General features: G+C 36.9%; 1 protein-coding gene across 2 annotated transcripts; it reads left to right on the forward strand.

The window, feature by feature from the left end:
- The first annotated feature begins 937 nt into the window (after nt 1–937).
- On the forward strand, nt 938–22,597 carry aass (aminoadipate-semialdehyde synthase). Of its 2 annotated transcripts, none has more exons than XM_082159284.1 (24): nt 938–1,303; nt 2,300–2,586; nt 3,940–4,116; nt 4,276–4,360; nt 5,178–5,245; nt 5,426–5,572; nt 6,414–6,492; nt 6,619–6,746; nt 7,127–7,278; nt 7,401–7,523; nt 9,754–9,865; nt 10,034–10,093; nt 11,094–11,161; nt 15,096–15,217; nt 15,316–15,445; nt 15,558–15,668; nt 16,677–16,785; nt 17,049–17,189; nt 17,333–17,500; nt 17,580–17,675; nt 17,879–17,994; nt 18,684–18,772; nt 18,942–19,118; nt 21,797–22,597. In XM_082159284.1, the coding sequence occupies exons 2-24, from the start codon at nt 2,347–2,349 to the stop codon at nt 21,913–21,915; spliced, it is 2,817 nt and encodes a 938-aa protein (XP_082015410.1). In that variant the 5' UTR covers nt 938–1,303; nt 2,300–2,346; the 3' UTR covers nt 21,916–22,597. The 2 variants fall into 2 exon arrangements, with proteins under 2 accessions (XP_082015410.1, XP_082015411.1); XM_082159285.1 differs by having other exon boundaries at nt 2,345–2,586.
- Nucleotides 22,598–22,854: the final 257 nt, after the last annotated feature.

Raw genomic sequence — 22,854 nt, forward strand, 5'->3', positions numbered from 1 at the left:
ACCACAGGACTGAACAGCTCCCAATATTTCTCAAATAGCCAATATTCTCTGAATTCTAAACATATCCCTATATTATTTATGAAGTGCGCGACTGTTCGTATCCAGGTTTCTGCTAATTCATTCACAAACGCTGAATAAAACGGAGCACATTAAAAATTGAATTCAATATTAATTCTAAATTTAATTCCATGTTTTGTAGGCTAGATTATTTCATAACAATAATAATTTTTATTTAATTTATAAATGGTTTTATTATAATAATAATTATTATTATTATAGGTGTTTTGTAGGCTAATGTGTAAGACAATTTAAGGAAAACTCTCGTTGACTTAAAATGCATTTTTTTTTGTGGTTTTATTTATTTATTTATTTTTTGCGTGCTGAATTGCTATTAGCTTTTCTAGCATTTATTTGCATAATGCATTGTGATTGCTCTGTTCTGTCCTAAATATTTCCTTTCAGATATAAACCTTTATACATTTCGTGTTATAGTTATAGACCAAGTCGTGTTCGCAGCCGACAGAAAACGACTGAAAAAAACTCCCCGCTTAAACTAGCTGATTTGCTGTCCTTTGCCAAGCTGGTTTCTGGTCGGCAAGATGTTTTACCCAATAAAACCAGCAAGCTAGACCATTGGGAGACTAGTCAAAACAATTTTAGTCTGGTGTGAACGGTGTTCTTCAGAAAGAATTCTTGAAATATATTTGATTTATTATACACTTTAAATGTAGTAAACATTAATAGCCTGTTGTTGTTTAAATAATAACACGGCAGGATATTTTTTCTAAACTTGAAATAAAAAGAAACAAATAAACCCGAAATAACCAATCTTGACCTCGTCATCGCTCTCTGCTGCCACACATTTGTACTAGAAGCGCGCGGAAGAGAGCGCGCGCGAAAGGGGAGGGGTCTGTGTCCTCACTCTGCTCAGTCATAAAGCTGCGACGCGACGTCAAGGGCACGCGAGGAGGCCGATCCTCGTTCTGAGTCGGGATTGGTGGGAACTAATCCAGGGCTCAGATTACTTCGCTGCATTCCAGGCAGAAACAAATATTTGCGCTGTAATCTATACCGCATGGATAAGACTAGTTAGCTCCACGTAATTTGCCCGAAGTCTCGGAACAGCAAACAGGTCAATCCCGTGACGTTGTTCTTCTGCCATTCACGTTTACGCGACACAGTCACTCATAAGAGCCGAAGCGACAATTTATATATAAACCTCCTGTGCACTGCACTTCACGTTAATGTGATTATTCAGCCGGCTCCACTCTGTAGGTCCAGGCAAACTGCGTAAAGAGTACAGGTAGGTGATGACGTGTGTCAAAACTCGAGCTGCAGTGAAACACTTGTTGCTTATAAACTGCAGGAAATCAACCAAGGGCTGTTTCTCAAGAACTCTGAGGTTTTAAGGCAAATTTCTGTTTGCCTGAATGCTTGGTGTTATTCTAACAGTGGTTAATCTATGTTGGTTTCAAACTAAATAACAAAAAGACCATTTTAACGGAAAGGTTTACAGTATTTATCATAAGTGTTCATAAGTTCAAGTTGTCATATGTGGTTTATAAATAGGCTATATTTAGGTTTCATTAAATCGATTTGTGTTGTGTTTAAAATAGCTTAAATGGTAATTACTTGTTTGGTAATAACACATGTTAAATGAATTTATGTCGCATATATCTGAAAATAGAAGTCTTCCAAAAGCAGATTCACTTTTAAATAGCTTTTATAGTGTGAAAAAGTCTGCGAACCTACATTTCAGGTCAGTTTACTGGGTTCATGTGATCATGTGACTGACATATGCTACTCTTTAAAATTAAGTTAAAGGATAACTAACAAATAAGTTAAACTTAAGGAATGACAGCACATTTCCATCATGTACAGAAATTGTGCATTAGTTTTTGCACACACATACACACACATTCTAAATGTATACATTCACATACAAATATATTATTTAGGACATTTATTGTGTTATTCCTAAGTTTTAAGTTTAGTCCTCATGAATAAATCAGCTAATCATTGCCACTATTATTGTACTATTAAAATGTTCTGTATTTAAAATAAACCTATCCGTTTCATCCAAGACTTACAGTTTGCAGATATTAAGTTTCATTAATTAATTTATGTATTTATTTTCAGTTTGAACGTCAGTATGAAAAGCGATATAAAAATAAAACTTGACTTGAGCTTGGTTCAAATGCAATCCTCTCCTTTGCAAACCATGGACTGTGTTTCTAGGCTCATTTTTATGTTTGCACTTCTGTTACTCTCAACATTTCTCAAGTGTGATTTTTTTCAGGTTTGTGTAATAGTTGTAACCTGTGTGTTTTGGAAACTGGTCCAGTCATGCTGCGTCTCGTGAGGAGCCAGGGCAGGGGGTTTAGGGTCTGCATGTGCTGTCAGCAGAGGTCTCAGCATCTCCATCATCACAAGCAGAATCCTAAGAGCGTCATAGCCATCCGGCGCGAGGATGTCAACGTGTGGGAGAGGCGTGCGCCCCTGGCACCTCGACACGTCAGGGAGATGACAGCGGCTGGACACAAGGTGCTCGTGCAACCCTCCAACAGACGGGCCATCCATGACAGAGTGAGTCGCTGACTGGCATTTCTTTCACAGGTCATTTTTATAGTGCATATTATTATTTTTATTATTATTTCGTGCCTTCTTGGGCTTGAACGGAAAAATACACACAACAAAAGTATGTCAAATGCCTTTCTTGGCGAGTATTCACGTAAACACTGTCGGTTATATCTTAACTCAACGTAAACACGTGTAACAGTATATTGGATCCGTGCATTCGGTATTAAAGTGACAGCAGCCTAATAAAAGATAGAGAAAATCACTCAGTGCTCTTTTCTTGACTGAATTACTTTTTTAGATTTAACAATGATTAATCTATATTTAATCATACAGTGAATATGCAGTGTTATTTTACGTTAGATTCATCAATTTCTGAACCTGAATACTGTTACACTGTTAAAACACTGTTTATTTTTTTGTTTATTTGTTCTGTTGTATTTGAGCTGTTACTTTTAATGTGTTTATTTGTTCTTATTTTATTAGTGAAGACTCGCTAGTCTTCAGTAATGTTTGAACTTTATGTTCGTTAGGCTAGTCGTTTTTGCTGTGGTATAGAAATTGGAGAATTGTGAAATTTCACTGATATCTAACATTTTGGTGGCTGATTTATTAGAATATAATGTTACATGGGTCAAAACAGCAACAACAATTTATTTTATTTTTTAATTTACATTTTAATAGGGAAAATTTTGGCAGGGCAAGTAAAAATTTGAACCACTGGCCTTGGCCAGGCCAGTAGAAAAAAAATCCACAGCATTGAGCCCTGTTGAGCAGCAAATCAACATATTATAATGATTTCTGAAGGATCATGTGACACTGAAGACTGGAGTAATGATGCTGAAAATTCAGTTTTGCATCACTGAAATAAATTACATTTTAAAATATATTCATACGGAAACTGGATATTTTCAATTGTAATAATTTTTCACAGTATTACTGTTTTTACTGTATTTCTGATCTAATAAACACATCCTTGGTGAGCATAAAAAAAGATCTTTCAAAAATAATAAAATTGTACTGACCCAAAACCGTTTGAACAGTATAGAGATTATCTGTATTTTTTTTTATTTTTTTTAAAAAAAATTTTTCATTTATATTTTAGCTCTTCAATGTAGTTGTGAATAAATAAATAATATTTTATTTTTCATTGTCAGTGTCACAAATTATAAGTAAATTGAAATGTAAATAATAATGACTAGGATGTTGCAACTATCCCCATTCCACTTTGATAAATTTCTATTTTTGTTGCCCTCACTTTTAAGGGCCCTTAATGTTTCCTTTCCCACTTGATATTTATGATATTTAGATGAATGAAATTCTTGTCCGATTGAGTAGAATCAAGACTGTTTCTGTTCTCAGTACTATGAAAAAGCAGGAGCTGTTATCCAGGAGGACATCTCAGAGGCGTCTCTCATCATCGGTGTGAAAAGACCCGCGGAGGAAAAGGTGTACCCCCGGAAGACCTATGCCTTCTTCTCTCACACAATTAAAGCACAAGAGCCAAACATGGGGCTCCTAGACGACCTTCTTAAAAAGGTGAAAGTCTCTTTGTAGAATGAAAATGGTCAAGGACAGTGTTTACACTGAAAGCCAACTGCAATACTCTCTCAGGCGTCATACGTATTTGGAAATGTTTATTCAGGAGAAGCAGGTTTCACAAGATACTCATGTCATCATATACCCCTTCCTTTTTAGGAAGTTCGACTCATTGATTATGAAAAAATGGTGGACGCCAATGGTTTCAGAATTGTAGCGTTTGGACAGTGGGCTGGAGTTGCTGGTATGGGACTTTTTGACTCACAACATGATGTACAACCTAGGTCACCTGAGTTAAAGGGATAGTTCACCCAAAACTTTTAATTCTGAGATCATTTACTCACATTTATTTTGTTCCAAACTCACCTCAATGACCTTCACTTAAGAAACACTAAATGAGACATTTAGCAGAATTTCCAAGCTGCTATTTTCCAATGAAAGTGGATGGACACCAAGGACAGCTATATATTTTTATTTTTTGGGTGAACCACACAACCGTTCAAAAGTTTGGAGTGTTTTTTTAAAGAAATTATTACTTTTATTTAGCAAAAATGTATTAAATTGTTCAAAAGTAACAGTAAAGTCAGTGTTACAAAAGATTTCCATTTCAGTAAATGCTGTTCTTTTGAACTTACTATTCATCAAAGAATTCCTCAAAAATATTAATAAGCACAACTGTTTTCAACATTGATAATAATAAGAAATGTTTCTTGAGCAGCAAATCAGCATATTAAAATGATTTCTGAAGGATCATGTGACACTGAAGACTGGAGTAATGATGCTGAAAATTCAGCTTTGCATCACTGGAATAAATTACATTTTAAAATATATTCAAATAGAAAACGGTTATTTTAATTTGTATTCATATTTCACAATATTACTGTTTTACTGCATTTTTGATCAAACAAAAGCAGCCTTGGTGAGCATAAAAAGTTATTTAAAAAACAAATAAAAATCTTAGCAAGCACAAACTTTTGAATAGTGGTGTTTATATAGTTTGAATAGTGGGTTTCCCTGCTGTATGTTGTCCCTGCCTAACATGAGGTCTGTGTTTTTTACAGGAATGATTAATATTTTACACGGTCTGGGTCTGCGTTTTCTTGCCCTTGGACACCACACCCCATTAATGGTATTCGTTTTTGAATTGCACTTCTATTTTAATGTCTATGCTTGGCTTGGCACACACACTGTTATATGTGGTATTTGATTATTAGTTCTGGATTATTTAGTAGCCTATTTAGTTCAGTTTCATCGTTTAAAACTACAATTTTTGGATATATGATATGTTTTAATATTCATCATTTGACAGCACATTGGTATGGCGCACAACTACAGAAACGTCAGCCAGGCCATCCAGGCAGTGAGGGATTGTGGGTATGAAATATCCTTAGGTCTGATGCCCAGGTCCATTGGTCCTCTCACATTTGTGTTCACTGGCACCGGCAATGTGTCTAAGGCAAGTATTATTAAAGAGGACCTATTATGTTTTTTACATTTTCAACTTTGTGTAATATTGCTGTTTAGGCATGAAAAAGTCTGCGAAGTTACAAAGCACAAAGTCACTCCAAAGGCCAAGGGAGCTATTCTCTATATCAGTGCGCATTGTTTCTGAACTCCCTGAAACGCCTCGATTGTAGTCCCTAGTTTTCTTCCGGGAACGAACAACATCACAATATTCCTCATTTAAATAATAAAATGAAGGTGGGCGAGGCCTGGTTGAGTTCCATTAGTCGTGTGTTGAAACTTGCAGTTATGGTAAGGGTTGTGACATTTCCAAAACACACTCGAAGCAGTTAACCAATCACAACACACTGGTCCAGCCGACCAATCAGAGCACATTGTGCTTTTCAGAAGGAGAGGCTTCATAGAGACGCAAAATAAACAGAGCGTTACTGACAGACTGGGAAGAGAGGTGCTGCAACAATGTAAAATATGTATAAAATAATGTGTTTTTAGAACATTCAAGCATAAAAGCCTATTCTAGTAGACCCCAAAAACAATATCAAGTCTTTGTGTAAGGCTGTGTTTTTGCTCTTAACAACATGATTTTTAAGACAAAAAAGTCTTGTCTTAAAATGTCAAAAAACTCATTTAAATGTCTAAAATAAAAATATTTAAGTTAAATTTTTTAACTTCACCACTGTGTTTTGGGAACGCTGTGTTATGAATGTGAGACGCACTAAACGCCTCAAGCACATCCATCTAACCCATGTTTACATAGATAAACAGTGCAAAATCAGTGCAGTGGAAGGCAAAAATGTGTTACTGTTATAAAAATGAAGATGCTTCCTTTCCAGGGCGCCCAAGACATTTTCAACGAGCTACCCTGTGAGTACGTGGAACCTCATGAATTGAAAGAAGTCTCTGAGAGTGGAGGTATATCTACTGTTTCCTAGTAATTTTCAGTTACACATAAAAGGAATTGTATTTTCATGTGAGGTGTTTGCAGTAATTGGCACTTTGCTGTGTTTGCAAATTGTCTCATGCTAATCCTCTTTGCAGACATGTCTAAAGTGTACGCCACAGTGATCAGCAGACATCACCACCTGATGAGGAAGAGCGATGGACTCTACGACCCCCTGGAGTACGAATACCATCCTGAGCTTTACACATCGCACTTCAGGAAGACCGTGAGTACACACAAGAAATGTACCAGGCAGCCGATTGGTTCACCTGTGGCTATGTCTTAAAGGTCACGTTTACCATCGTTCAGTGAATTTTCGTGGGCGGAATACAGTAATTTTAATAGGAATACGCACTATTGGGAATTTTGTGTGAGGGAGAAAGAGTTCTCTATGCATATTTTGCAAAGTGGTCACACTGATTCTCCACTGAGTAACTTCTGACTGAGCTGTGCTTCATACAACACTACACTATTGACAATAGAAAATAGACATTTTTGCTCACAAAATTTTGCTGAAATTTCACTAATGTGACCCCACCTTTATTGGCTACAGTGTTTGAAAAGTAAATGTGACTGAAATGCATTAGAAAAGTCTTGTTTGCGCAGGTGGCCCCTTACACAACCTGTCTAATAAACGGCATATACTGGGACCCTCACACACCCAGACTCCTGCGGCGACTGGACGCCCAGCGGCTGATCAGACCCGTTATACCCGCATCATCGTCACCTGATCACGGCTGCCCTGCACTTCCCCACAAGTGAGCCTCTAATATTATTGTCGGTCTCCAAAATGACAAAAAAATCACCATAAAGTATCATAAAAGCCATTGGTTTGACCCTTCTGAAGAAGCAGACACATCTGATCATCTGTGAATTTCAGGTTAATGGCCATTTGCGACATCTCTGCGGACACGGGCGGCTCCATTGAGTTCATGACAGAGTGTACCACTATTGAGAAACCCTTCTGCATGTATGATGCCAACCAGCATATTGACCATGACAGGTGTGGCGCTTCAACCTCTTACTGAAGTAACTCCTAACAATGAATATTAAATTATTATTTTTTTGTCTTGAGGACAACAAGTCAAGCACAAAGTCCCATAGACTTTCAATGAAGGACAGACTTGAGTCATATCCAGAGACTAGAATGTCATAGAGATTTGGGTGACCAAATTTGTCCGAGACAACCATTTTTTAAGGGCAAGCTTGAGGAATTATTTTGTAAGATGGACCCAGAGAACCTAGTGCATTGAAGAAATGAAGTTGAATTTTAGAAAATGTTTGTATTTACTATATAAAGTATTTATTATCGGAGTGTCTTTTTACACCAAGTGCAAATGGCGCACCTTGTTGGCAGAGGCTATATACACTAACTCCACCCACCAATGTCTGATTGAGCCAGACAAAATGACAAAAGAAACCTGTTTCATACCTGGAGCAGTGGTGTGGAGAGTAAGGGCCGGATTTACTAACCGCTTGCGCCAGCGCAAACACTCTTTTGGCGTTAAACTAGAGTCAGCATTTTCTAAAGTCACGCTGTGAAATATTAGCGCTGAAATGGCGTGGACATGGTTATTTTTGCGGCTGACATTATTGCATAATTGTGTTTTCGCAATTATATACCGCCCAAAAAAAGCATGTCTTAAGCCAGATGCTAATTTGCACTGCTCTTGGTAGATTGCGTTGGTCATTATGGAAATGATCCGGCTGTGTCTGTGTTCATTCATTTGCGGGAAGTCAGTCGATCAAGCGCAGAACTTTCCACTCCCATCGGTGCTTTTGTGGAATTGCACTCTAACGGTAATTTTCCCTGTTTAGTAAATTTAGCCCTAAGGCGGGTGGTGTTAACTTTTGACGCAACTGACTAGTTTTATAATATACTACAATACATTACCAGTAGTACCTGCCACTATTTGCGCTAAGTATAAATAGCATCTAACAACAATTTAACTTAGTGCAAAGAACATACTGTTTTAATTTAGTGTAAATAGCTTCTGCCTTATATTATATTGTTGAATGTTGAATTCGTATCTGCCATGTAAAAGCCTGAGAAGTTGATATGGCAATAAATTTAAAGACAGCAAACCAGGGGTGTGTTTCCCAAAAGCAATGTTAGCCAATTATGGTCGAAGCTCCGTTGTTACCAACATAGTTGGAATGATTTGGCGTTTCCCAAAACCATAGTTCCAACCAACATTCGCAAACAGCATCGCAAACTTGTGTGGTTGGAACTACAGCCCTCGAGCTGTGATTCGAAGCATAGTTTCTTGTTTAAATGACATGTGGACTTGCATAGATCTTGCTCTTGGGCAGAGTAAGCAAGCTACCATTCAGTACATTCTGTAGGTTTGATCCCATTTAAATATATATGTTGTGTTTGGGAAATGCACCCCAACATAGGCTACGTTCAGACTGCAGGCAAATGTGACCTAAACCCAATTTTTGCTCATATGTGACTCAGATCTATGACAGTGTGAACCGCACAAACCACATGGAATCTGATCTGTGTGGTTTCAACTGCGATTTGGGCCACTTTCATATGTGGTCCTAAATCCAAGACGGGTCAGATGTTTTACAATCCAACCTCAGTCTTATTTCAAATAGAAATTCATGCGACTTTTACGTCACTCTAGATCAACATTCGTCACAATTCTGCGCTCATGGGAGTCACTTCAAAGATTTTACATACCCGAAGTTATCAAGGTAGTCAGTGAAGGACTGTGATGTGTCAGATACAGTGACAGCTCTATAAACAAGCAAAATATGAGGGCTCATATCATAAATGTTTCAAAACTCTGCTCTTTTTTTTTTTTTGCATCCTCGCCTTTGCTTGTTATATTGCCTGCGCACAAATGTCCTCCGTGTTTACTTCCGTATGACAGCGTGCTGTGACATCTGTTCATCGTTCTTTTATTCATGTGGATCAGTCCTGTTCGCACTAGAATCTGATATTGGCCACATTTAAAACAACAATGTGAACAGCTACTGTATACAAAAAAATTCGATTAGAGCAATAAATCAGAATTGAGCAGTAATGCTCGCAGTGTGAACGTAGCCTTAGAGATTTGGATGTGGGCCATTTATCAACCACCAATCCCTCAATCAACACCTGGATATGCACTAACATCATAAAAAAAAAAAAGCATAGCAACACCCTGGCAACACTCTAGCATCACATTCATTATCAAATCTACTTTTTGATCCTCCTCTGATTTGCGTGTATCTCTGTGCAGCGTGGAAGGTAACGGCATTCTCATGTGCTCCATCGATAATCTTCCCGCCCAGCTGCCTATTGAGGCGACTGAGTATTTTGGTGACCGGCTGTTCCCTTACGTCTGGGAGATGGTAAGATATGACACAGGGTGGTGAGTAAGTACCCAACAGCTTTGCTCCGGAGAGGATTGCTTTGAACATGTGCCGGTCTGGTTCTGATTTAGTGACTTTAGCATTTTTGTTGAAGATTTAATATGTGAATATTTGATCAGATTTGTGATGGTAGCCTTTGTCCCGCAGCTCCCATCAGACGCCACCAGACCGCTAGAGGAAGAGGATTTCTCTCCACAAGTCAGAGATGTAAGTGTATTAAGAGGGTGATTTTACAGCTTTTCCTTTTTTTTCCCCCTCTAAATTACTTTTGAACCGTGGAGCAATGCTTCGTCTGAGTTGTGTTCGTGCGCAGAAGGCAGACTCAAAAACGTGTGGAAAATCTTGAATCGGAGCTAAACGGGCAGCATTTCAGCTGGAGTCCATCCATACATCCATTGATTTTCAGTATGGAACTAAAGCTGGGAAATCTGAAATACAAATGTCTGATGAATTCGAGGTAAAGGGCGCATCTTAGATCAGTATGGAGATTTTAAGTTCATAGCAGAATTGAAAAAAAAGTGTTTTCCACACTTACACTATCGTTCAAAGGTTTGGGGTCTGTAAGATATATATTTTAATGTTTTTGAAAATAACTCTGTTATGCTCGCCAAGGCTGCATTTATTTTATGAGAAACACAGTAAAAACAGTAATATTGTGAAATATTATTGCAGTTTAAAATAACTGTCTTTTATTTGAATATATTTTAAAATATAATTTATTCCTGTGATGTAAAGCTGAATTTTCAGCATCATTACTCCAGTCTTCAGTGTCACATGATCCTTCAGAAATCATTCTAATATGATGATTTGCTGCTCAAGAAACATTAATATCAATGTTGAAAGCAGTTATTATCAACTTACTGCATCCTTGCTGAATAAAAGTATTAATTTGAGTAAAGTATTGAATACCCCAAACTTTTGAATATTCAGAGACCTCAAGAAAATAAGTCAGAGAAATGCATTTAATTACCAAATCAAACTCAGTTCAAATTCAAAACAACTGAGTGTGAATGTAAAGTATTCTGAATTAATTTATGAATGTTGCATAACCTTGGTATTAAATGATTGCTGTATTCATCTGCCATGGTATTTTCAAAGTACTTCAAAATATACCATGATACACATCCAAATGCACTACCCTGGTACTTTGTTGTAAGCTTCTTTAGTCTGTTTGCTAGTAGTATATGCATTGTTTTTCTCATTCTAGGCTGTAATTACGTCCAACGGGAAGTTGACGCCTAAGTTTGAATACATTCAGAAACTTCGAGAAAGGAAGTAAGGAACGCTTATTATTTCCTTGAAATGAATTCAATATGTCTTGTGGTATTACTGTAGTACAGTAGCTCTGAAAGTGTTTTTAGTCTGCTTTGTCCGATTGGACAGTGGATGTAATGTGTCTGATAAGATTCAGAAGTACGGTACTGATACATTGCTTGCTTTGGATAATGTGCTTACACGCTGAGGATGCTTGTCTCATTCAGAAGATTTCTCCAAAGGTTGAAAGACAGGTAAAAACATTGCCGTAATCCAGATCTCAACAGCCTGTAGCCTTGATATGCTCTTTTATCATTATAGAGGAGAATGCTTTCAGTTACGCCTGAATGTAGACTTTTATATGCAAAAGATAGTAGGAACGCACATTAACCCCTAGGGCTGATGTACAACCCTATTCCCATAGAAAATGTCTAAAACTACACACTGTAGACATGTTAGTGTTGAGTTGGAAGGAGGACACTTTTGGAATAACAAAAACTTAATTGGAATTACACTGGTGGTCAATTAAGATTTTGTAATGTTTTTGAAAGAAGTCTCTTATGCTCACCAAAGCTACTTTTATTTGATGAAAAATACAGTTAAGACAGTAATATTGTGAAATATTTTTACAATTTAAAATGGCTGTATTCTCTCTTTATATATTTTAAAATGTAATTTATTTCTGTGATGCAAAGCTGAATTTTCCGCATCATTACTTCAGTCTTCAGTGTCACATGATCCTTCAGAAATCATTCTAATATGATGATTTGATACTCAAGAAACTATTATTATTATTATTATTATTATTATCAATGTTGAAAACAGTTTTGCTGCTCAATATTTTTGTGGAAACTATTAAACAGTAACTCTTATAAACTCTTTACCATTTAAAAGTTTGGGGTAAGATCTTATTTGAAAAATAGAAATTAACACTTTTATTCAACAAGGACACATTTAATTGGTTCTAGTGACAGTAAAGACATTTATAATGTTACAAAATATTTTTGTTTCAAATTAATGCTGTTATTTTGAACTTTCTGTTTATAAAGAATCCTGAAAAAAAAATCAGTTTCCACAAAAATACTGTTTTCAGTTTTGTTAAAAAGAACTATTATTGATAATTGTGCATCAATTATAATTGATAATAATTGAACAATAAATCAGCATTTTAGAATGATTTCTGAAGGATCATGTGACGCTGAAGACTGGAGTACTGATACTGAAAATCCAGCTTTTTCTGTTTTAAAATGTAGCAGTTATTTTAAAATGTAATAATATTTCACAATATTATTATTTTTATTATTTTTTGCTGTATTTTTTATCAAATAAATTCAGCCTAGGTGAGCCTTCTATCAAAAACATTAAAAAAAACTTAATTATTCCCAACTTTTGCCCACCAGTGAACATTTGCAGACATTTTATTGCAATAAAAAAAAAGTTGTGCACTATTATGGTTTACAAAAACACTTGGTTACACTTTCTTTTAAGGTGACGTAGTAACATTGCACACTGAGTAATATTAAATAACCACATGTATTACTATAGAGTTAGGGTTAGTTACTTGTAGTTATGCATAATTTACTGTTATTACTATAGTAAGTACATGTAGTAACGTGTAACTACGGTCACCTTAAAATAGTGTTACCAAACACTTTTATGAAAGTGACACATGTTGGTGCTTTTGGATGATCATGTAAATGTTTCTATAATATCTGAGACTGGTTTTTATAGTACAAAACCCACTGAAACTCATTTTTTGTCAGGCTAATGAATTTTCCCATGCTGACTTTGAAACATTAAACCTCAGTAATTTCCCACACGTACAGAAGACGAGTTGCTGACCGTGTTTGTTTTGTCCAGACACAGGGTTCGGCTCCTGTGCCTCGCTCTGCACTGCTATAGCACCTTGCTTGGCTAGAGTACACGTCACGTTCTCTCATGGGTACATTATCTTATTCTCTCAACGCAGCCACAATCTCTCCCACTCACTATTGTTCTTGGAATTTTTTCGCATGCCAGAAAAAGAAATCAATGCATCAGTTCTTTTTAAGTTTCTTAAGTTCAATTATTCTCCAAGGTAAGCTTCACTTTTCACGAGCCAAATATCTTTTCATGCTTGTTAATTGATTAGGCTATATCTAGTTTTTGAATCCTTTTCATTAAATGGAATAACACGATCCCTTTTCAAGGCATAATGAAAGCTTCCTGTGCCTCCCGCAGTCAACATGTCTTTCTCGAAACACTCTGATAGAGCTCTTTTATGCCACTTCTGTCTCATTCAAGGGTGAAGAACCAGGCGACAAAACGTTAGGCTGAATTAGCTAGTCTGTATCCAGTGTGGTCTATGCTTAAAGAAGCCGCCCACAAGCCATCATTGACCTCCATTTAATCAATGGAAAGCTTTAAAGACCCACCATTTGACTTGTTTTGATTTAGTTCTTGTCCTGAAACCTTCTAAGAGAGCCTTTGCCTCGTATCCAAGAATATCTGATTGTACTGTGCTAAAATCGGAGATACTTCGTGCAATATAGACAAAATGATTGCTGCTTATTGTTTAATTTGTTTTAAATGGATTCTTTTTTAAATGTTATTAGTATTAAAATATTTAGTGTTAAAAAATAATATAATTTATGCATTTAAAAATGTTTCAATATTTTTTTAAAATGTTATTAGATTTTTTTGTGTGTTGTAAAAATAGATTTATAATGTTAATTTATTATTTTTAATATATTGTTTTTAAAATTTTATCATTATAAAAATAATGAATTTTTTTTAAAATGCTATTATTGTTTTACTACAAAACTATTTAGTGTTATAAAAATATTGTATTCGTTATTATTAATAATAATTTTTATGTTATAACATTTTAGTGTTATAAAAAGTATTTATAATTATTTATTTTTCGTTGTAAATGTTATCGCATTTTAGTATTATTATAAAAATGTATATAAACCGTGCATAAACCACCATAAACTACGTATTTTCCCATTGCGCTTTTTTTAAAACATCTTGTGCCTCTGGCTGCAATGTCAGGTTTAAAAAGACATCTTGAAATCACTGTGATCTGTTCTAAACCTAGTTATTTGGCAAGTCTGTATTTCAACTAATTACAGTACGCAGACTAATTAGTTCTCGAGACGTTTAAGCAATGCACAGATTTTGAAAATATGTAGTTTTGCATATCAATGCATGTGACCAACTTTTTAAAAAAATGGTTAATGCTCCTTAACACCCTTTAATTGTGGTACGAATAACTGTTAGGCCATGACAAACCTTCCTATTTGAAATGTTTTATTATGAACTAATGCACCTCATTATATGATCTTTGTAAAAGTAGCACTAAATAGCTGTAAAACCGAGATCTAAAACACATATTTAGCGGTTATGAATGTCTAGTTTAATGGTATTTTGAGAAAGGCATGCAGGTGGTGGGGGGTTAAGTGTTACATATTTGCTCATGTGCCGCATCAGATCCAATTAGGCTGAGCGACGGGGTGCTTGGATCACATGTGTCTCCCAGGGGACTCGCGGAGCAAAACGTTGATTTGCTTTGATTATATTCTGACTGGAGAACTGGCCGATCTAGAAGTACAGTAGATATGTGCGTTTTCCTCAGTTTTTTGTTTGTTTTTAATACACTCTCCCTGCTCCTGAAGTGCCACTTGATGATTTGTATGTGTTTGTGGTGGGATATTCTTGTGATAAAATGAAAAATCAACCTTTGGTGTGTTTTAAATTTTCTTGATTTCATCTCCTGGACAATCCTACAATATCGTATGTGTCCTTTTGTGGGTTTTGCATCCCTTTCAGTCGGTTTAACATCACTATCCAGCAAGATATGTTTTGTGATTTCACAGATTGCTTGGCCAGTGAGAAGGTGTGTGTGTGTGTGTGTGTGTGTGTGTGTGTGTGTGTGTGTGTGTGTGTAGTAATGGCTGTACCATCTGGCAAACAGGGAATCGGAGCAAATCCTAAAGAAGGGAGGGATGAAGCGGGTGCTGTTGCTGGGCGCAGGCTATGTGTCTGGGCCAGTTATCGAGTATCTCACCAGGGACGCTGGCACTCAGGTCACAGTGGGTATGTTCCCGTCGCAAAATCCATCTGGAATGCTGTCTTACTGCAGTGTAGAAATTACTGTCGCAGTCCTTAAATCTCCTGTGATCTTCGCATTGCAGCTTCAAATCTATTGCATCAGGCTGAGGACATGGCAGCCAAGTACCCCAACACCATCCCCGTGATGCTGGACATCACCAGCCAGGAAGGACACCTCGAGTCTCTGATCAAAGACCACGACATCGTCATCAGGCATAACCAGAAACTTCATTCACTTTATGATGCATTGACATGAGAAATTCTACTTTAATGTACACTTTAAAAGGCCAACAATTCACATTTATTTGTTGTTTTTGGTGTCTAGCATGCTGCCATACTCATTTCATCCACAAGTAGCCAAGCACTGCATTAAAATGAAGGTGAACATGGTGACCGCCAGTTACTTGAGCCCTGACATGAAGGAGCTTCAGAAGAGGTAGGGAACCTCCTGTTTCTTAGAAAATGAATGTATTTTAGAGATAACCCAAATAATTATCATCGTTCTTTATCTGTGCAGTCATTCGTTTTTGTTTTAAAATTGAAAGTAGAAAAATTAGAAAATGGTGTTAAAAAAAAACAAGTATTCAGCTTGATTATTATTATTATTATTATTTTTGTGGTAAGGTGAAGTGAATAGAAAGTGAATAAACAGCTTGAATATTCGCTTTCCGCTGATTGGTCAACTAAAGATCAAACCATGCCATCATCAGTTGTTCCTCAGTTTCAGAATAATAGTCCTCCGTTTATGCATAATAAAGCGTTTATGCAGCTACATTTCCTCTCTTTCTCATCAAACAACTTATCAAAATATTATCCTTACAACTGTGAATATTATTCTGTTGAGCAAAACTGAGAAACAACTGATGATGACACGGTTTGATCTTTGGTTGACCATTTTTGCATTTCATTGTTTTCTTTTCTTTCTTTTTTTTTGAAAAAACGAAAAAGGTGTCTTTTTATTTATATATATATATGGTAAAAGACTGTTAAACTGCTTAAAGGTGAGGATCTTTCTTAATAATGACAGCAGAACAGTTGTATCATCAAAAAAATTGGTGACTTTATGCTCCCCAAAAAAATATCAAAATGAATTAAAAATTAAAAACATGCTCATCATAGAAGAGGTATTTTGAATAAATTAGGTACGACAAAAAAATGTTTTTTGCGGCAAGTTGACAAAACCACTGTAAAAGAGTCAGTAAGTTAGGAAACAGATTTGTGAGTGAATCAATCAGATTTTGTCAACTGGATCAATTGATTCATTGAAAAGATATGACAAAAAAAAAAAAAACTATTTATAGATTAAAATTCTAAATTATATTTTGGTACATTTAAAAGCCCTTTGAAAGGATCTTTTTTGACTTTGTTGGATTTTTAACTACCTCTGGTTGAGTTCATTAATATATGCATGAGGCCTCACCATGATTGGCTGTTGTTTCCCAAGTGCCGAAGATGCTGGCATCACCATCGTCAATGAGATGGGTCTGGACCCTGGCATTGATCACATGTTGGCCATGGAGTGCATCGACCAGGCCAAGGCAGACGGTTGCACTGTAGGTATTGCATGCATGCACTCATGTTTGTTTACCAGTTGGATGTGTTGATGGGTATTTGCAATAGAGTGACATACTGTTGCACCATTGGTGCGCTCATCACCACGTCTGGAAGACATATTGACAGACCTCAGCTATCATTCACAGCTTTTTGAATGTTCATTTTCACTTAACGGTCGAGTATGGTCTCCTCTGTGAACATTTGGTCAAGTCACATGGTGTTCTTGTAGTTACTCCAAATTTAAATCACTGTTTCTTGACAGGTGGAGTCTTACAGCTCTTTTTGTGGTGGTCTTCCTGCTCCAGAGTGCTCAGACAACCCACTGCGTTATAAGTTTAGCTGGAGTCCGTACGGTGTCCTGCTCAACACCATCAGTCCGGCCATCTATCTAAAAGAAAACCAGGTGATGCAAGCTCACTTTAAAATCTCCTCTGTAATTCTGTAGCAATCACCTGGAAGCTTTCAAAAATGTGATAAACATTTAGAACACCAAAGACAAGCATGTAAAAATCTAGTTGACAAAACTGTCCATCCTTCACTGCTCAGGTTGTCAGTGTCCCTCCTGGCGGTGCTCTCCTGGATGTCACAAAGCCCATGGGCTTCATGCCCGGTTTCAACCTGGAAGGCTTTCCCAACCGAGACAGCACCAAGTACGCCCAGCCGTATGGGATTGAGTCCGCACACACATTGATCAGAGGAACTCTGCGCTTCAAGGTATTCAGTCTAATCAGTTGTACAGATCATTGTAGCCTGTTTTCCAGTGCCAACATGTTATGCATGTATGTGTCTGCAGGGCTTCTCCTCTGCCATGAGTGGCTTTGTGAAACTGGGACTCATCAACACTGAGCCGTGTCCACTGTTGGGCCACACGGCTTCTCCTCTCTCATGGGTATGGATTTATTGACTTTTTCCCCCCTTGTTATTTTCATCAAATGTATTTTCTTTAATAAATATATATTAATACATGATGGAAAGAAAAATACATTATAACTAGGGCCCTGAACACTTAAACAGCGTTCATTTGACTAGTAGTCCTACACGCAGCCACATATTGTCAGTCATTCTTTTAATATCATTGTGTCTGGTACACAGAAAGAGCTTCTCTGTAAGCTGATTGGCTTGTCCACAACTCTGAGCAGCAGTGCCTTTGAGGATGCTGTTTTTGAGCGGATCGGCAGGGACGACTTCAGAATGCAGAGCCTCAGAAGGTGGGTAGAAGAATTCAGCCTTCCGTTACAATGCCTACTGCTGTCTATCAGGGGAGCTTTAGAGCTTATTAAAAAGATCAACTAAATAATAAAACATATGATTGATTATTAATGCGAGATTTTATTAAGTAAGTTTAGTAACAAATAAAGCTTCATTTAAATAAAGCATTCAAACTGTGAAACATAGCGCCAGCTACGCCAGATTCATGGGCTCGAATCATACAGAATGATTAGGGTTAAGTATTTAAGGAAACTCTTAACCCCAAGTATTAATCCAATGGTTAACAACATAGCAACCACCTAGCAACCACCTAACACAGAATGCAGTAAAAGCCACTTAAAGCACCCCAGCAACCGCATAGCAATACCATAGCAACCACCCAGCAACCGCCTAACACAGAATGCAGTAAAAGCCACTTAAAGCACCCCAGCAACCACCTTTCAACCTCACAACACCTCTTAGAACACCTCAGCAACTGCATAATGCTATAGCAACCTTATAACAATGGAATGCTAACACCACACATGCATCAGCACATAAAATATTGCATACATATTTTTAGCCACTATAATAAAATGTTTAAATTATAAATGTCTTTATAATGTCTAAAATCTCTAATAAAGTATGTTTGTAAATGTAAATGATAGTCATTCAGCATAGAGATTACTGACTGGTTGAATCCCATCAGGCTCGGGATGCTCAGTGAAGAGCCGGTTCCTCACGCTGACACCATCTTAGCCGCGCTTGCTAAGCACCTGGAGGCCAAACTCTCCTTCGGTAAAGACCCAGCTGCTCTTTCTTTTCCACATTCATGTCATCAGTGTCAGAGAGCTTTGAAGATTTATGATATGTTTATGAAGGTCATTCCTTGCGCTCTGTGATGAGGAGAAATGTCTTCAGTTGCACATAAATGAGCATTGTTTTCGTATCATTCTGTCTCGTGCAGCTAAAGGCGAGCGCGATATGATCATCATGAGGAACGATGTTGGAATCAGACACCCAACGGGCGAGCTGGAGACCAAACACATCAGTCTGGTGGTTTATGGGGATCCCAATGGATACTCGGCCATGGCCAAAACCGTGGGCTACCCTGCAGCCATCGCAGCCCACATGGTGCTCAACGGTCAGTGTGTGCTAGTTACTAAACTCAACTGCTATATGCTCATTTAACTGCACAGCAAGTAAAAAGGCATTTAATTTATGGTTGCACCAATATAGAAAGATGGGCCAATATTTATATTTATTTTTAGAATCTGATAACCGATACATTGCCCAATATTATATATCAATCTTAGTGCTATCAATCTTAAATCGATTAATCGCGATTAATTGCATCTTACATAAAGTTTGTAAATATGTAATGTGTTATATATTTACAAACTTTTATGTTAGATGCTATTAATCGATTTGACTGCACCACCTACATTTTGTGAGACTAATTTTATAAAAAGTATTTATCTTAAATATACCCATTTTACTTAGTGGAAAGATAGCAGTAACATTATATCACTGATATGTCATGCATCCCTTGTTTCATTCCACTAGAATTACTTCAAAAGGAGTTTGAATTCTGTTCATAAATTTCACTATTTTTAAAAATATTTCCATGATGGAATTTCCAGTAATTGGCAGTGGCCGTTCTTATAAAGTCACTTTGATTCAGAGGTGTAAAGAGTACCTGAAAATGTGAATAAAACTACAGCTAACTTACAGCAAAAATGACTCCATTACAAGTTGTAAGTCACCAATTACAATATAACTGGAGTAAAAGTCTTAGAGTGTCTGATTTTAACAGTATTTAAGTATTTTACTCGTACTGAATATGCTCGTACTTTCAGATATGCACTAGTCCTCAACACCTAAGAGACATGCCAGTGAAAAACATGAAACAGTTGATTTGTGAGGAGAGCAATCATGATTTTTTTCTAAAATCAAAATAAAACTGAACACCTCAAAATAAATCAAGGTCAACACAACAGCCTCTTAAACGTCTACAAACACTCAAGTCTTAGTTAAGCTCAAGTGCTCATAAAGGGCATAAGTAAACCAATATCCTTCAATAAGGTCTTTTCAATATAATGGATAAATAAAATAATGTTAAGTAAAATGAAGTGGTCAAAGCCTACTTGCATGCTGGTTTCGGCCTCATCTCATATATGACCCTGGACCACAAAACCAGTCACATGGGTTAACTCTTAAAAATTGGGATTTATACATCATCATCTGAAAGCTGATAAATAAGCTTTCCATTGATGTATGGTTTGTTAGGATAAAACAATATTTGGCCGAGATACAACTATTTGAAAATTGTAAAACTATTTGAATGCATATCGTTGTCATGTAAACGTACAAAAGCTTCTCCTGAAACGGAGCAGTTCCCGCTTTGTCAGGACATCTGTTGTTTGTGGATCACAACTTGTATGTCGTCTTATTTGTAGTTGCGTTTTTTATTAACTGTTCCAATTAAAACATTTATGTAGATTCTACGATGTTAACAAAGGTAAAGCTGTACCTCCGCTAGCCTGCTAGCCAACATTAGAGTTGATCTAGTGTTTACTGTAGCTTTTGTAAGTCGATTCACCGCTCCTTAGGAAAATTAACCATAGTTTTGTGATCGATTACTGTTTGTATTACCATAGATTCCCACAAATATCATGATTAAATGGTGTGTAACATCATATATAAAATTTATTTAAAAAATGTAAAAATAAAAACCATACCACTCTGAAACATCCTGTGAAATCCGTGCTTGCAAAGTCCGTGCATGAAATCCGTTATGCACGATCCTCTTGTTTGTTAACATTCTTAAGTCTGAATCAGGCTTGAATTGGTTTGAAACAATCCTTAATATGTACATCTGAGTAGAGCTTGCGGTTATGGTAAGGTGCGTGACATTTCTCGAACTAAGCGGTGCCAATCACAACACATTGGGCCAGCTAACCAATCACACACCACCACATTTTCGGTTCGAGCCAGACTGAGGAGATACTGCTGTAATAATGTAAAATATATTTAAAAAAAATTTTTTGAACAATTAAAGGGTTAGTTCACCCAAAAATGAAAATTCTGTCAGTAATTACTCACCCTCATGTTGTTCCAACCCCGTAAGACCTTCGTTCATCTTCGGAACACAAATTAAGATATTTTTGATTAAATCTGAGAGCTGGATCACTCCTCCATAGGCTTCTAAGGCATTATAACTTGCTGGCCCAGAAAATGCATTAAAGAGATCGTTAATATAGTCCAAGTGACTACAGTGGCTCAATCTTAAGTTTATAAAGCGACGAGAATACTTTTTGTGCGCAAAAAAACAAACAAAAATAACGACTTTATTCCACTATTCATTTCCTTCTCTCTGGGCCTCGAGTTTTTTCAGGTAGTGTAACTGCGCAGCACTTCTGTGTTGTACGTCACACGCATCACACACATGACCAGCGTCGGCCAATAGTGAGCCTACGTGTGACGTACAACACAGAAGTGCTGCGCAGTATCTTAATTTGTGTTCCAAAGATGTACGAAAGTCTTACAGGGTTGGAACAACATGAGGGTAATTACTGACAGAATTTTAATTTTTGAGTGAACTATCCCTTTAAGCATGAACGCAAATTCTAATACATCTGAAAAACAAAATCAAGACTTTGTAGTATCAGAGATTTTAAAGGGGTCCTATTATGCCATTTTACAAAGTAGCCAAAAAGATACAGTAAATTCAGTAAAAAACATTCACTAAATAATTATATTTAGTCAAATACTTGACACTACTGCTTTGATTTACTGTGAATGTGTGACGTCTGACTGCAGGTGAGCTGACGACTAAAGGACTCGTGGTGCCGATGACGAAGAACATCTATAGTCCGGTGCTGAAGAGACTGCAGGACGAGGGTCTCCGGTGCATGACTAAGAGCACTGTATCAGAGTAACCTCACACACACACACACAGTAACATCTCATTCTCTCTCATCTCTGTGTGTCTGTAATGAAACCGCTAGCAGTCGATTGTTTCCGAAACATCCATTACCGCAATCATTAACTACAGTTAGTACCTTTGTTTTCAAACTTGAATCTGAAAGTAGATTTTGAGAATCTGGTTGAAAATAAGTGTTCGTTTTATCAGTGTTGTCATAAATCAGGAGGGTTACACTGTAAATAAACTCCCACAAAGCACGTTTGACACGGAACCGCACAGTTTCCGCTTTCTGCCATTGAAAATGAACTTTATACACTGTCAGTATTTTCCTACCCTTGTACTCAAAGGGTTTAATCATCTGCCTCAGTCAAGTTCAACACAAGCAGTGGTGTCATATTTATGTCATGTTGAATACTACTGATTCAATTACCCATTTTCTGTAAGGCTTTGCTATCAGGTTGCCAAAATAATATTTCTTGTATGTGAGACATGGCGCTGTAGTGAATTCTTTTAAATATTTGTTTTTATCTTTTTTTTTTTCATTGTTTTTTTTTTTTCACGTTCAGATATTAATGTAAACCTTCATTTGGGTAATGTGACGTAAAAATCATTTCTACGCCATTTTAACCATAGCATGTCCAAAGAGTTGTTTTAAAACTAGCATTTGTCCAATAAAAGGTTTGCGTTTTCTTGCATCCGTTTTATTTTCCTTGTTTTCCGTCAAATGAACATCTGAAATATTGTTTGTCATCTTCATTAGACAGAAATGAGAGGAAGTTACCCTTCACCCCCCTCATCCATCCCCGTGTGTTGACTGCCCGGTGGCGGCCATAAACGCAATCTGCATTGTTCACGGTGTGCGGTCACTATAAAGTAGGCCACCAAGCGCAGGGTAATTGGGTCTGTAATTATTAGAAGTTAAAAATGCAAATGAAGGTACCAGTAGCCGCTC

Source organism: Leuciscus leuciscus (assembly GCF_965113295.1).
Source record: "Leuciscus leuciscus genome assembly, chromosome: 25".
In the NCBI taxonomy this organism is placed as follows: domain Eukaryota; kingdom Metazoa; phylum Chordata; class Actinopteri; order Cypriniformes; family Leuciscidae; genus Leuciscus; species Leuciscus leuciscus.